General features: G+C 31.2%; 1 protein-coding gene across 1 annotated transcript in view; it reads right to left on the reverse strand.

Annotated features, from left to right (window-relative positions):
* LOC130453123 (rho-associated protein kinase 1-like) overlaps positions 1-6,378 on the reverse strand; it is a 32,481-nt gene extending 26,103 nt beyond the window's left edge. Inside the window, exons 1-2 of the mRNA XM_056792729.1 lie at positions 6,321-6,378; positions 4,875-4,940 (exon numbers count right to left, since the gene is read on the reverse strand). Of these exons, the coding sequence (XP_056648707.1) occupies positions 4,875-4,940; positions 6,321-6,378 (124 nt within the window). The remainder of the gene's footprint in view (positions 1-4,874; positions 4,941-6,320) is intronic.
* Between the last annotated feature and the right edge of the window lie 4,427 nt (positions 6,379-10,805).

Consider the following 10,805-nt stretch of genomic DNA (forward strand, 5'->3'; position numbering starts at 1 on the left):
TATAAAGGGGCGGTTAATATCGGGAAAAGTTGTGGCCGAAAAAATATCTGAACTAAACATGAAAAAATTGTTGAGTTTCATGGTAAGTGGTTCTTTTTTCATAGTGCAAAAAGTGATTATAAAGACGAAAATGTCGAGTCATACATGCTGCAGCTCCAAAACTTCTCTTCACAAATTTTGCTTTATTTGTGGAGAATTTATGATTAAATAGCAAGCTAGGCCATTTTCCGAAAATCTGAAAAAAGTCCATTTCAAATATTTTGGCACTTTAATTGGAGAACAAGACAAGCAGTGGGCCCCCCCACGCGTGATGTGTTATTTGTTGCGTGTCATTGTAGCAGTGGATAAAAGGGGATATGTCTTTTGCAATTCCAACGGTATGGCGGGAATCTAGTAACCATTTTGACGACTGCTATTTTTGTCTAACAAAAACTGAAGGTTATTCTAAGAAAGTGAAGCGAAATATGACTCTCATTGGCAGATTATTTACTGGGCACACGAGACACACACATGGTTATCTACAGGTAATATGCCAAATTGTCAACAATGTTACACTTAAAATTCTTAGCGTTGAAACTACTCCCCACCAGGGCTGTGTACAAATTAACTTTATAAATATTTTAAATCAAGCATATCAAGTAAATTCAGTTACTGGACGAACAGTTTATTTACCAAATATAATATTCAGTCATTACAATTAATTTTATGTAATTGACTCTTATTAATGGCCACAGATGTCACTTGCATATTAAATATATCAAATAAAAAAATTCTTGCTGTGCAACTAATTAATGTAATGGTTAGACCTCGATACAAAATTTTCTTCTATTGCTACTCATTAATTTAATTAAAGAATCATTTAAACGTATGTTTCATTAAATATTTAAGTTGGTGCGTCAACATATTCAATTGTGTAGCTCTGTTTTTATCATTATATTCTCAAAGTCGAGATAAAACGAATCGAGACTCTCGAAATCGAGATTAAACGAATCGAAACTCTCGAAATTGAGACCAAACGAATCGAGACTCTCGAAATCGAGATTAAACGAATCGATACTCTTGAAATGGAGATTAAACGAATCGAAATTCTCGAAATTGAGATTAAAGGAATCGAAATTCTCGAAATCAAGATTAAATGAATCGAAATCGAGATGAAACGAATCGAGACAAAATGCATCAAGACACTCGAAATCGAGATGAGACCAGGCAAGTCTCTCAAAAACGTGACTTACGTTCCTTTTTGATTACAATAAGTGACAGTAAGATTCTACACTCCCAAGACAACTTTTTTTACTCTATTATGAGCTATTTGCAAATGAAATAAAAAAAAATGTTTAATATCAATAAAATGGCACGAATACAATTTTCGTTTCGCCTGGATTTGACTATGCCATTTTGTAAATCGACCCAAAGTAAATCAAAAATGAAGAATAACATTTTTTTTTTCTAATTAATATTTGTATATATCAATTTAACCTAACCTAATCTAGCCTAACCTTCTCGTGGTGCACTTTGAGTGAAAAATTGTCTAAAAAAATTTTCTGAGAGGATTGTTTTAGTTTTATTTTATTATTACTTTTTTCTTTCTTCTGGGGGGCTTCGCCCTCTCGCCCCCACAGGGGCTCCACTCCTGGACCCTGGACCCTGGACTGCCCAAAAGCAACAGGCCGCGAAAATAAATTCGGAGCGGGTAGATTTAGAACGATTTTTTAAAGTCATTTTTCTTATTCGGTTGATTGAATGAATTAAATTAGGTACCAATTAAATCTTCAAACTATTATTAAATATTTTTTTCTATTTTAAATATAATGAAAACTAACTGACAATTCTTTATGAAAAAAATCAAATTATTCATATATTTATTATATGTTAAGTTATATTCATCAGAGAGTGATGAACGTTATCAAAAACGGCTCATTTTGTTATAAAAATCTGTTTTTTTTTTCAATATAATTTTGAAATATCCGGGTAAATAATATAAAAATTGAATAAAGAATCTTTTGTTTATTGAATTACAAGATTTATATTGAATTTGAAGTGATAAAATATTCATTTGAAGCAAAGTATTGAACGCCATCTGTTCAATAAAGCGAATTCTGAACTAACGTTTGTTTATAACTTTAAGTATCGATATCTCGAAAACAAAGTGAGATAACAAAAAATTTCATTCTTCATTTTCGATTTATTTTGGCCTAATTAAGCCAAATCCGCGGCGTCACGGAAATCGTACTTTACCCAATAAAATAAATGTGAAATTTGATATTTTCTCGAAGTAACAAGTCTTAATGCATTTAACAAATATGAATTTAGCTAGATATTTAGATATTAAAACGATGATCATATAATGATAAAGAATACCTCTTTTGAGTTGTATTTGAGGTTTCAAAATGTACTGTTGTTATTACCAGTTTTCACAAAATAATTGTGTGAGACACATTCAGTTTTGCTTACCTGCTAATAGTTGTGTTGCTGGTTGGATTTTACTTAAGAAAGTTTGTATTCTTTCACTATCAACACCTCTGTATTCAACTTTGGTATCACTTAAATTTAGCTGTTTTAAAACAACATGAAGAAGGGTACGCAATAGTGTAAAATTGACTATTCCTACTTCGGGTGTGTTCAAAGCTGCGTCGCACATCTGTGTTAAAGTTACCAGAGTAGAACTTTGAGCCATTTTGCAAGTTTATTTCAGTTCCAATCATAAAAATAAAATTACAGTGTCTGAATTTTAGAAAATGTACGTAAAATATACAAATGTTGTCAAAATAGAGATATGACAATAGAAGTGTCACAAATTTATAAATTATTTTCATCGTCATCATTTGATATGTCATAAATTATATATTGAGGATTATAATTAAAATGAACGCATCCTTAGCAAATAGCAGCAAATGCATATGTACGTAATGTCGCAATGAAATTATTTTAACACTGACACGATTCATTATTTTACAAGCGTGAATACTTTTCAACAGTTTGTAACCACATCATCTCCACTTCCAAAAGCTCATGATTTATTCCGTATCCACATTAAACTGTAAAATAAACTTTTGTACACTTCATTGCAGATAATAAGGCATCAACTACAAAGTTTCAATCAAGTATAGACAAGTGGGCCTCAACGTTAAGGTCCTGCTTGCTATGCCAAGTAAAATTAAGTCAATCTCAACTTACCTAAAATTGGGAGAGGTCGAAATCAAGTAACTAGGTATAATACTAAAAAAGAGAAAATACGTAAAGCAAAAATTGCTCTAATGGTCTGCGGCAACCTAGTAGTGAAATATTGATGTCAAATATTTTCAGGCGTTCGCCACCATCATGATACATTATATCATTCAACAATTGCTTTGTAGAACAGAACCAGGCTAAGGAGAACGAGAGAATGCGTCTCCAGATTTCTTAAGTCTAAATGTGTAACAGGAAAAATGAATATTTGGGCACTAGATATAGTTTATCAGGAATGATAAAAAATTGAGCACAAACTGAGTGAAAGGGAATCCTGGAACATGGGACAGGATAGAATTAGAACAAACTAAAATTTTGATAAAATTCAATATAGAATGAAGTGGGTTCAAAACACTATCGTAATACAGTTCAATGGTACTGACTGTTCGAAAACAAAGGAAATATGACTGGTATAGGTGTTTATTGTTCTGAAACCAATCATTCTGTGAGCTTGAAAAAAATTTAATAATCTAGAAACAGCTGACTTCATCTATAATGGGTTCTCGAGGAAACTGCTTAGGCGTATTTAATGAACTAGACAGAAATAATAATTTACCCTGTTGTGGTTATAAAGAAGCATTCGAGATCTCTAATAAACTTATGAAAAGAAAAGCCAAGCATGTTCTGGGAGCTAGTACCATTTATTAAATGACCAAAAGAATGAAAAAAAGAATCGAATAAAAGCTTAGATCAATGAGACAACATAGTAGAGCTAAGAAAAAAAGAAAATCTTTTTGGAAACCAACAAATATCAGTGTTTAATAGGTTATACTAGAAAATTCTAGCTGGTGAATAGAGTGATAGAGCAGATAGACATACCCAAGTTGAATAACATTTAAAGACCTGCTCTGAAACTGAGTCTTGAATGGGAAACAGTAGTTTGAACAGAAGTTCTAATAGAAAATTGTAGTCTGAATGGATACTTTAACTGGTGAAAAGATACAGCTGTAGATTCGCTAAGCTAGAAGAGGAATCACTATTCACATACTTGCTGAATACAAGGCACTGTAAAATCTCATATCTTTATACATAGAAATATACTACATAGAGCTTAAAGGCGTACATAAACTAAATAATTCATTAAAGGATGAGAAATTATTGAATTCAGATACAGTCTCCAAAAACTTAGTGATGGATAGGACACAGTAGATTTACATACTATTGTAGATAGATGACCTCTTTCATTGCTCCCTGGTAATCCAAATGCATACATTCTAAAGAATTGAATAATGTCATTAGAATTAACACGGTATGAAATTATAAAAAACACAGAATTTATTTATTAATTATGTAAAACTGGTATTTACTATAAGCTTGTCAGCTAAATTCACATAACTTTGATGCTCTTTATAACTGGAACATTAGAGAATATAAATTAAATCATGAATTAAATTGGAAGTAGCATTTTTCAATTTGATAAACCTTATGTATTCTTAAAGAATTTCAAACTCTTAAAGATAATCTTTGAACCTTTGTAATTTACTATTATAAAAGGGAAATATTTTAGATTATTTCAGTATCGCTTATGAAGCTACACAAACAAATCAATTATGGAACATTGAACTTAGAAAAAGATCATTATTATACCTCGTTAACTTGCTACAACTGAATATTGAATTATAAAACGTAAATAGACGATTAAAATGTACCTGTAAGGGGGTTTGGTTTAAACAGTGTACCAGACGTGAGCTGAGCCCTTTTTGTACCCAATTCGTCTATTAAAACTTCGGTAGTCTTTTATCTCTTGCAAATAATATTGTCGCCATCGAACAATCCTTGTCGATTCGGTTATTGCCATCCGTTTCTTCAGTTTTTTGTGCTTAAAACCATATGCTGACAAAACTTGACGCAATGTTTCTAAACTGGTACAATTGTATTTGAATAATCTGCTATCTGTTGCTGTATTACCTTTAATGTTGCAGCCCTTTTCCCCTTATATAAACTATATAAATTGTCCTACATATAAAATTTTGAGTAGCTTTGTCAACTGATTTCAGTTTTTCTTTACATGTTTTTCGATTATGTGAATGATCCACAGAAGCCCCTTTCGTGACTATTCGATAAATGGAAAATTTATTTACTCTAGTTAATTCAGCAATTTGTATCTTGATTGCAATATCAGATTGCTGAATATTTTCCTTTTTTAAACATTCGAATATTTAAATATATGTATGTATATAACTTGCTGTGTTTGTATATCTAAATCTACATTTTTAAATTCATATATGTCTTTATTCTCACTACATTGTCTTCAATCGTTCATCGTCTAAAGAACTATACTTCAATTATATTTGGTTAGGTTACGTATTTACCAGCATAACTCTTTGTGGCAGAAAATTTCGAACCGATCAAAGAAAAAGAAGAGCTAAGCAATGGAATTTCATAAATTTCGTTTGTCGTGAAAAAAGCCTCCCGGAAATGTTTCTAGCTTTAACGCTGAGATAAAAACATTTTTAATCAGTACGTTGAGAGAGATTAATTAGACTAATTCACAATATTTTGTGATGGTTTTCTCTCTCTATTTTATTTTTGTACATGTCCAGTGTAAATATCATTACATCGACCATCTAGTTTTCTATATTTGTATAAATGTAGCTTGTACACTAATCAACAAAGCCGTGGATACTAAGCAACCATGCTGTAGTTTATATCTTTATATCTTTTTTACCTGTAGGGATCATATTGCTCATAGTAGTCAATACTTATCAATGTTTGATCAACATATTAGTTCTCTGAATGAAAATATTTTCACGTCTGGTCGATCAAAACCACTACAATATTACTTTGCGTTTATGGTCTTGTCAACCTGGGAATAAACTTCTGTGTTTAAAAAAATACTTTATCTTCCCTTTTCTATGCACTTGGACACTTCTTCTTCTTTTTATTCATTTTTAAGATCTCATGATCTGTTAGTTTTGCAGGTTCCTCTGTATCAGTTCCTGGGAGGTGGACTGCCAGCTGTCCATCCATCTCTTAGGTGGTCGTCCGGGTTCTCTTTTCCCTATTCCCTTCAAGTACGATGCGTAGCAGTCTACTCTTTTTCCATTCTTCTCACTTAAGTGTACCAGTATCTTTTTTTGTCTCCCCTATCTTACTGAGCGTTTTCATTTCGGCTACCCGAAGCAGTTTGGTGGTTTCTATTCCGTATGCCATATCTTTTCTAGGACTTTCCAAATGTCAAATTCAATTTTTTTCTTTTGTGTTAGTGAATTTGGCACCAGTTTTGCACAGATCTTCCTGTAATCCAAAAATATTGCTCACATTGTCTGACGAAATGCTTAGAGCTTCTACTAAATTACTTCCAGTTAATTGAAAAAAAAAAGTTCTTGCACATGTCTAATAATTAGATGTGAGTGAGATTTTTTGTACTATACCTTCCAAAACTAGAAATTCGATAACTGCATGAAGTTTTTCCCTTAAACAAAAATACAGTGACGCATTGAGTAAATATGTTCCCATTTAAAAAAAAAATAGCTAATGAAATAATAATAGAGACACTTTTATTATTTTTTGAGGTTTTCACTAAGAGAAAACTTGCAAATAGGAACGTTGCAGGTTTTACAAATCAATTTGCTCTTTTTTTCGTGTTACAATGTGGGCATCTTCTGTACGTTGCGATTTTTTGAGCCTTTGAGTATCATTATCAAAAAATGGATTTGGTTCCATTTTTTAACTATTTTCATAGGTAGATTGAGCTGCGACCATCGTTCTCCATTTTTCTTTAGCTATTGACAAATCCACAATCTAAAAAGTAATAGAAAACTTTATTTATTATATTATATATATAATATAATATATTATACATATATTTGTTACATAGTGACCGCCTCTTCTTTTTTCGTTTGCCTTTGCTCCTTCACTGGGTCTGCAGGATTATGTCTGGAACTTTATATACAAACTGGCTCTTTCTTTTGTCTGACCATTTTATATAGGAAATGTCCACTGTCTGATGCTGTTTCATGTCTTTATCCGACTACTTTATTTTTTTCTGTTGAGAAGACGTTCTCTATAGGACCTTACCCTTCGACAACCAAATAAATTTCGTTTAAGTTGTTCTGTTAGGAACATGAAAGGTAGGAAATATGAAAAAATAAGCTTTCCAGTGCTTTGCAAAGTTTCAGTACAACTTTTCACCCAGATATAGAGTATACCATATGTATATTTTCATATAACTTGTTGCTGTAAAACATAATATCCATTTTTAAGCCTCGCTTGATGAGCTTCATTGACATGTACAGCTTCAATGCTTACATCATTTGAATTTTGAAGAAGTATGCCTCGGAAAGCTGCAAAAAAAACTATTTTTCTGTATCTTCTTTTGTATGGCAGATATGGAAAAAGTTGTTTGGGTAGCTCGACCTTTGAATGCCACCATACTTTTATCAACTGAAACTAAAACTAGTATAAAAAACGTTTTATTGATATTGACTTTACAACTTATCCCGGGCAGATAATAGAACCTTATGCAAATACCATGCCCAGAAAAAGGTTTTAACTGTTCCAAACTCAAAGACAAATCTCATTCTTGTTGTTTAGGGTAAAGGTTAGATTGAACTAAAATTCACAAAGTATGAAATTTTTAGAGAAAAGTGTGAAAAGATCTCGTTTCTTTTTGCATACGATGTTTATCAATCCTTATAATGACTAAATTGGTGGATAAATTAGGCAATTTTTGGTTATTGTATTTGTTCTTAAACTTGATTGAAAAAATTAATGAAATGGGACTGAATCGAATTTAATTATGTAAAATTTGCCCTCAAAACTCATATTTTCTTCTTTTTCTTTTGTCACGTTCATGAATAAACGTAGGGGCCTTCCAACTGCTATAAATGTTGTACAACATTTATACTGTCAGTGATTAGTCATTGTCTTTTGCCACGTGGTAGGCCGAAGTTTTAGATTCGATAGGAGATTAATTCCTTGAACAGTTTGTTTTATGACCAGAATTATTAATACAGAGTCATACATAAATTTCTTAACAATATAAAAACCGACTGCTATTTATTCAACTTAAATATTGAAGGAAAATAATTATTTTAATATAGTGTATAGTCAACTTTCCGTATAGTGATTTCCATTTTTATCAGCGTGTATTTGCTTATTAGCGTATCATTTAAAGTCTACATGAAAAAGTGTTTTTTTTTTCAATACTTGAGACCGTTTATTTGTACAAATTTCATTTTATCTTGTACTTATGGATTTTTTTATCATAAATATTCTATTTATACAATTTATACAATATACTGACTTAAGAAATTTTTATCTATTTATTCACCAGTCGAGAGACTTATCAAACAATCTCGATTATCATATCTCAAGAAGTTTGGTTTCTTGTCAATCAATATGACTGTACAATTTTCATCCTAAGTATCACATCATACGGAAATTTTAATATCAAAATTGCCAACTTGATTGTAGAAAATAAATATATAGTTCTTCCAATATCAATTGCAGAAGACAGACAAAATTCGATAAACATATAACAAACCGTCAGTCCACGTGGATTCATCATCTCCACTGTTTACCACTGAACATCGAATCGTAAACATAAATGCATTTCTATTGGCCGAGGCTATCAGAAGGCGTATGTACACAATTTTTTCGAAATTTCCTGCCAGCCTGCAATAATCAGTGGCGTCGCTGGGTGACATTGAATTTAATTAATAAATTTTTTTAATAGAAATATGGTGTTCTTTAGACCATGGGCGAATGAGGACAATGAAATTGCACAATATAGTGAGAATAAAGACAAGTATGAATTTAATAATGCAGATTTAGATGTACAAGCACAGCAAGTTATTCTCAATACATTCGAATGTTTAAAAAAGGAAAATATCCAGCAATCTGATGATTCTATTATATTGCTCGACCAATTTTCTTGATGTCTCATATAAAATTAATAATAACAGAATGGTATATGATATTTAAAATATTCAAACTTCAATTCGTGTCATCCTATGTCACAAAAAAGACCAGTGATAATAAGTTTGACTGATAGATCTATCCAACTCTCAGATCCTGGATTTAGATGCTTAGCCAATCAAAAAGCAAAAACTGCATTGAAAGAAAATAAACAGATACTACAATCAATTAAAAAACAAAACAGAGACGAAACATTATAAAGATTCAAAAATTCTTGAAACGGAATCTAATACACGAAAAAGAAAATTTTTAGAAATGGTTCACATTCATAAGAACGAAAAAGCTATAAATGTAAAAGTAAAATGTATAGCTCCATTTTGTAAATTCTAATAAAACTACAAATAATTCAATATTTGAGATGCAAGGGCTAAGGAAAAATTAATTTTTCTTACTAGAAGAAAGTTCTAGTTTGATTTTCTTTTGATATTTATGATGAAGTTGTTCTATTGATCAATATAAATACTCAAATTATCAGTGTCAATATCATATTTTGATAAAGACTTTGAAAATTTGAACGTCAAATTTTATCTATCTTTTAAAAATGTGAAGATTTTTTGAATTTGGATGCGCTATTTTCAGAACTGGTACAGAACTGGTATGATCTTCAACAAAAATTGATTGTCGATTCTGAACTTGAGGTCGTTTTACCATATGAAAAACAAGTGGAGCGTGTTAGGTCTTCTCTTAACTACACGCTCGGGTTTGTTAAATAATAAACTTAATCCTACCTTTTCATGATCCGCTTTGGATTCCTCCACAAACAATATCTTTTTCCCTTTACCCACATTTCAATAAAACCATTCATTTCGGAAACTAATAACTAATAAACTTTTAGAACTTTTATAAAGGTCAAACTACCCTATCAATTTCACAAGTTTCCTTCAAAAATAAAAAATAAACCACAAGCTGATACAAATACAAAAATATTTTGTGATATAATACTATAACAGTCTTGGAATGGAATAAATGTTTTGTGATGTTTCAGTGTTGCTCTAGATATTAAAAGATATTTATTGGTGGAATAGTGTACTATTTTGAGTTGTGATTATGTTGACCCACCAAAACTATTAGCTCAGGATGAAGTGAGAGTAAAACAAAAAATATGAAAATGTAATATTTTGATATATTCCTGTTTTGTTTTGGACGTAGTTCGGTGTCTTTCATAAGAATTAGTAATATCTCAAAATGTGAAAATTTTATCCGCAAAAAATGCACTGTCAAAATTTGATTTTTGTAAGAGTAATTTTGTGATTAGGAAAAATCACAGGGAACCTTTTTTGTAGAAAATTTTTTATTTGGGAAGGAAATTGGAGCTCGGCTACTCAGCTACAAAATGTAGCTTTAGTTTTCTCATTATTTTGTGAAAATGGCTGGTGTTCAATAACTTATAAAAAAGTAACCAAACTTGTCAACTATGAAAAAAATCTAACATTAGTTGAAGTAGTTTTTTTTTCCTATCACAGAGAGAGTTCAAAGGTACAATTGGTCTCATTTTAAAGGTAATCGTCTAATTGATGACATCAAACAAGAGTTTGCTGCTGGGTGTAGCAGAGTCACAGACACATGTGTTTTAAGTTCACCCAGGCAACCATCATAAAACAATTCCGTTCGACCCCGAAGTTTGAGCGCATTTTACAAAGAAATAACAGGTCTTAGGG

The sequence above is a fragment of the Diorhabda sublineata genome, chromosome 2 (assembly GCF_026230105.1).
Source record: "Diorhabda sublineata isolate icDioSubl1.1 chromosome 2, icDioSubl1.1, whole genome shotgun sequence".
Taxonomy (NCBI): Eukaryota; Metazoa; Arthropoda; class Insecta; order Coleoptera; family Chrysomelidae; genus Diorhabda; species Diorhabda sublineata.